At 41.1% G+C, this 6,000-nt stretch overlaps 1 protein-coding gene across 2 annotated transcripts in view; it reads left to right on the forward strand.

Moving 5' to 3' along the window:
• Positions 1 to 3,985, forward strand: part of ZC4H2 (zinc finger C4H2-type containing) — a 77,669-nt gene extending 73,684 nt beyond the window's left edge. For both annotated transcript variants that reach the window (XM_061136534.1, XM_061136533.1), the window contains one exon: positions 2,541 to 3,985. In XM_061136534.1, coding sequence (XP_060992517.1) covers positions 2,541 to 2,673 — 133 coding nt within the window. In that variant the 3' untranslated portion in view covers positions 2,674 to 3,985. The remainder of the gene's footprint in view (positions 1 to 2,540) is intronic.
• The last annotated feature ends 2,015 nt before the right edge of the window (positions 3,986 to 6,000 follow it).

Here is a 6,000-nt window from a genome sequence, read left to right on the forward strand (position 1 = left end):
CACTATGGAAGATGGTATGGAGATTCCTTTAAAAATTAGGAATAAAACCACCATATGACCCAGCAATGCCACTCCTAGGCATATACCCTGATGAAACCAAAATTGGAAAAGACACATGTATACCATTGTTCATTGCAGCACTATTTGCAGTACCTAGAACATGGAAGCAACCTAGATGTCCATCAACAGATGAATGGATAAATAAGTTGTGGTACATATACACAATACCCAGCCATAAAAATGTACACATTTGAGTCAGTTCTGATGAGGTGGATGAACCTAGAACCTATTATACAGAGTGAAGTGTGTCAGAAAGAGAAAGATAAATTCCGTATTCTAACATATATATATGGAATCTAGAAAAAATGGCACTGAAGAATTTATTTTCAGGGCAACAATGGAGAAACAGAAATAGAGAATAGACTTATGGACTTGGGGAGAGGGGAGGAGAGAGTGAGATGTATGGAAAGAGTTACATGGAAACTTACATTACCATATGTAAAATAGATAGCCAATGGGAATTTTCTGTATGTCTCAGGAAAGTCAAACATGGACTCTTTATCAATCTAGAGCTGTGCGATGGGGCGGGAGATGGGAGGAAAGTTCAACCCACTCCAGTGTTCTTGCCTGGAGAATCCCATGTACGGAGGAGCCTGGTGGGCTACAGTCCACAGGGTTGCAATGAGTTGGACATGACTGAGCGACTTAACTAACTTAACTATGGCTGATTCATGTTGAGGTTTGACACAAAACAAAATTCTGTAAAGCAGTTATCCTTCAATAAAAAAATAAATAAATAAAAAAGATTCTACAGATAGCAAATGCTCAAGAGTGTGTGGAGAAAAGGGAACCCTCCTGAAATATTGGTGGGAATGTAAATTGGCACAGCCTTTATGTAGACCAGTATGGAAATTCCTTAACAAACTAAAATTTGAGTTACCATATTATACTGCAATATGACTCCTGGGCATATATCCAGAGAAAACCCTAATTTGAAAAGATGCATGCACTACAATGTTAATGGCAACACTATTTACAATAGCTAAGACATGAAAGCAACCTAGATGTCCATTGACAGATGAATGGATAAAGAAGATGTAGTATATGTATACAATGGAATACTATCAGCCAGAAGTAATGCTACTTGGACTTCAAGGAGATCAAACCAGTCAATCCTAAAGGAAATCAGTCCTGAATATTCATTGGAAGGGCTGATGCTGAAGCTGAAACTCCAATCCTTTGGCCACCTGATACAAAGAACTGACTCATTGGAAAAGACCCTGATACCAGGAAAGATTCAAGTCAGGAAGAAAAGGGGGGCGACAGAGGATGAAATGGTTGGGTGGTATCACTGACTCAATGGACATGAGTTTGAGCAAGCTCCAGGCATTGGTGATGGACAGGGAAGTCTGGCATGCTGCAGTCCATGGGATCACTGAGAGTTGGACACGACTGAGCAACTGAGCTGAACTGAACTTAATGCTACTTGCAGCAACATGGATGGACATAGAGATTAACATACTAAGTGAAGTCAGACAAAGACAAATACCACATGATATCACTTTTATCTGGAATCTAAAATATGATAACAAATAAACTTACTTTTAAACAGAAACAGACTTGTAGACATAGAAAACAAAATCATGGTTACCAAAGTGGAAAGGGGATGGGGCAGGGATAAATTAAGAGTTTTAGATTAGCAGACATAAACTACTGTATATAAAATAGGTAAACAACAAAGTCCTACCACATAGCACAGGGAACTATATCTAGTATCCTGTAATAAACCATCATGTAAAATAACATGAAACGTATATATATATACACATATACATGTACATATATACATATATGTATACATATACATACATGTGTGTATGTATATATATATATCACATATAACCAAAATATATACCAAAATTTTGTTGTACACCAAAAGTTAACACAACATTACAAATCAACTATACTTCATTAAAAAAAAGTAGTAAATAGTCAAAGCGAGCAAGGGTCAGCAAACCAGAACCCACAAGCCAAGTGTGACCTGTTCCCTGTTTTGGTAAATAAAATTTTATTGGCCCCACACATGCCTGTTTGTTTATGTATTGTCTTTATCTTCCTTTATATGAAACAGTTAGAACTGAGTAGTTGCAATTAAAACCATGTGACCTGAAAAGAAGGCATAAAATATTTATTATCTTGACCTTTACAAAAAAGTTTACTGATACCTCTCCTAGAGAATTAAATAATCTTTGAGTGGGCCTGATAAACCATGCTCCAGTATAATGGGTATGCAATTCACATTTTGCCTTATTGCCAAGTTTTCAATATTCTTCCTAAATACCCCTCTTTGAATCTCACTCCCTTATATCCATTACATCCCTTACATCCAGCACAGATCTCCCTACTTGGGTCTCACTCATTGATTTCTGCTCCTTCCTAACAGGAAATCACAACTGCTTTTGGAGCCCCTGGAGATCAGGATGAACCATGGCCTGGAAGAATCTGAGCACTAACTTTCTTTGTCTTGTGTCTCCCACCAGGCCTGCCTGTCATGTCATCAGCAGATTCACCGGAATGCACCTATATGCCCTCTGTGCAAAGCCAAGAGTCGGTCCAGGAATCCCAAAAAGCCAAAACGGAAGCAAGATGAATGAAGAGAGGGAGAACACTTAGAGCTCTGCAGCTCATAACCCCTCCCCTTCACCAGAGTGATTGATGTCTCCATGTGAAAGAACCCTTCCCCACCTCTATTTAATGTGATAGAAGCACAAACCCCCTCTCACTTTGCTTTTATTTCTTTCTGCTGTCAGAGTTTCTGGTTTAGGAAGAGATGTTTTTCAGGTGCTAATGACAGTTGTGTCTGCAGTTCCCTTCTCTCTCACCCACACTTTAACCCCTGTCCTTGTTAGAAGACAAGGGAAGGGCAGAAGTCCCAGATGTGATTCTCTGTCTCTTGTTTCTGAGGCCTAGTGCCTAAGGCCTGAGGGCTGAGTAGTCCCATATCTTGTTTCAGGTGAAAGTTCCAGTGTTCCCCCTCCCTGTACTTTTACCTTAGGCTCCAAAGGGACAATATTCTTTTTTCTGGACTTTCCAGTAGGTTCGGTGCGTACATCTCCCCCACTCCCACACTCATCTCATCCTCAAGGCCCAGAGGTAGCTTGGACAAGCTCTCCTTTTTGTATTAATTTGGGAGGCCTAACTGTTTTATCAGAGTTTACCACCCCATTGCCCCCTACCCTGACAGTTTCCCAGATACACTAAAGTTCTCAGGTACCAGGCTATGTGTCTGAGGACCCTAAAATCTGTGGACTTTTCCCCAATAATAACCCTAGCTTTTGAAAATTAGTAGTAGATGTTCCCCACAGTGAAATCAAGGAGCCAGACCTACTCTGCAAGTCCTGCTAATTCGTTTCCTACTTCGTTGGTCTGAGGGCTTTGCTATAGGGACTGTGTTAGGCTGGAGAGACTCTGGGATGACATTTGTGTTACTTTTTGTTCAAAACCATTACTCTAACACTTTACTCAAATGGTGTATCTTAGAATTCAAAGTAATGGGTTGTGATTCAAGTGAATGCCAGTCACTTTACCATGCAGGTAGGTGAGACCTCTACTTCAGTCATCTCTCCCTCTCTTGGGTCAGCTCTCTTCTCTAAGGCAACTTCAGCTCAGGTCAACTTTTGGCGACTCCCTTTCCGGTGAATTGTGCAGGTTTTTCCCTCTGAGAAGAAAAGATTCCAGTTTCCCCTAACCCCTACAGCTCTTCCTCTCAAACTTAAGGGATGGGATGGGGACTGACTGAAAAAATGTTGGCTTCAGGTATCAGGCCCTGGCTGGGGAGGGGAGGATATTTTTCCTTCCTTTCTTAACTGTATTTTTAAGTTACCACAGTGTCTGTGTGTTCATAATATATAGAAGTTTCCTCTGCTCTTTGAAAGTAAGAGCATTATGTCTGTACAAATTCTTTTAAATAAACATTTGTTCATTGGAATAAATGCTGACTCAGTGCTTACTAGTGCCAGGTAATAGAAAAGATGTAATGGCCTTTCCCCTTCTGGGTAGCTCTTCTTCACTCTTTTTTATTCCACCCTATAAGTAAGAAAATCAGGAACATCACTACATAATAATTTACCCTATTTTTATAATAATTTCCATTTATTCAGTGCCTACTCTGTGTCAGATCTTTATGTAAGATGCTTTGTATAAATGATTGTATTTTATTTTCAAAACAACATTCAAGCTAAGTATTCTTATTGCCATTTTCCAAAAATTTAAACTGAAGCTCAGAGAAGTAACCTGTACAGAGTTAAACAGACAGCTAGTAAGAGAAATTTCAGGATTTGAACTGAGATTTGTCTGGTTCCATAGTCCATTTTTTCCCCTACTTTTTCTCCATGGTCATTTTTTAAAGCTTTTCTCCCTTTTGGGATGGCTTTACCACAGAAGTAGTTGAAATAACTCTGAACTAGAAGTCAGAGACTACAAATTCAATGACTGATGCAGGAGTATAAAGGCCTGGTCCCCTATGGAGATATAATAGGGAACACCTCTGAAGGGCCATCCCAGCTTCAGAGCTCCCCATAAGTGGACTGTGGTTTCCATTAAGACCGAGTTGGTAGCTCAGCTGGTAAAGAATCTGCCTGTAATGTGTGAGACCTGGGTTTGATTCCTTGGTTGGGAAGATCCCCTGGAGGAGGGCATGGCAACCCACTCCAGTATTCTTGCCAGGAGAATCCCCACGGACAGAGGAGCCTGGCGGGCTACAGTCCATGGGGTCACAAAGAGTCAGACATGACTGAGAAACTAGGCACACACACAGCCGTTCAATAGCTCCTTCTGTCAAATCCTGCCTCCTTCTCTTCCCCTTTCTTCTATAAGTGTTGATCCCATGGGCGCCCTAGTTAATACTCTGTACATTAAGCTGTACCAGTGCCTTCCAGAAACCCAACAGTTGACAGAAATTTCTCTGGTTTCAGTGTTGTCACCTGGAAAAATGGAAAAAATAATAGTACATATTTCTGGCATTGTTGAGAGCAATGCCAGGCATGGAGTAAGCACTCAATGCCAGGTATATGGCAAGTACTTCTTCCCCCTGCACCTCTGGCATCAGGTAGATTGGATGACCACACAAAAAATAATATTTGGGATTTCCCTGGTGGTCCAGTTAGTGTCTGCCTGTCAATTCAGGAGACATGAATTCAATCCCTGGTCCAGACAGATTCCACATGCTGTGGTGCAACTAAGTCCGTGCGCCACGACTACTGAAGCCCAGGCACCCTAGAGCCTGTGCTCTGCGACAAGAGAAGCCCCTGCAATGAGAAGCCCACAAACCAAAACTAGAGAGTAACTCTGCTTTCCACAATTATAGAAAGCCCATGCACAGCAGCAAAGTCCCAGTGCAGCCAAAAATAAATAAATAAAAGTAATTTAAAAGAAAAAAAGAAATACCACTTGCCTTAGCTGACATCACCATCTCAGATTTTGTTCAGCTTTTGAAGTGACTTAAACTCACTCTGTGCAAATGGAGGACACCTGGCTGTGTGACTTGAAGTACACTTTAACCTATATTGGCCTGAGTAGGTCCCTGTAAAGTATAGAAGTGGTTATTGCTCTGCATCTTTGGCACACTGGAGGTCAGATCTGTCAATTCAGTTGTAGCACAAATAGTCAGGCCAACCATTTCCCAGGGAACACTTCTGAATGAGAAGGGAACAATCAAATGTTGAGCACCTATATCTTCCAGCCACTGGGTAGGGTGCTACTATTTCAATTTTTCTAGCTCATCTATCTATTGTTGCAAAGCAATCAACCCAAAACCTTAGCAATTTAAAATAGCCATCATCTGCTTGCTTGTGATTCTGCAATTGGAGCAGGACTTGCTGTGAATGGTTTATTCCTATTCCATGTGGTGTTACCTCGGACAGCTTGGCTGGGGCTGAAGGAACAAAGATGTATGCCCCCTCATATCTGGTACCTCAATTGCAGTGGCTGAAACAGCTGTGG

The sequence above is a fragment of the Dama dama genome, chromosome X, assembly GCF_033118175.1.
Source record: "Dama dama isolate Ldn47 chromosome X, ASM3311817v1, whole genome shotgun sequence".
Lineage (NCBI taxonomy): Eukaryota > Metazoa > Chordata > Mammalia > Artiodactyla > Cervidae > Dama > Dama dama.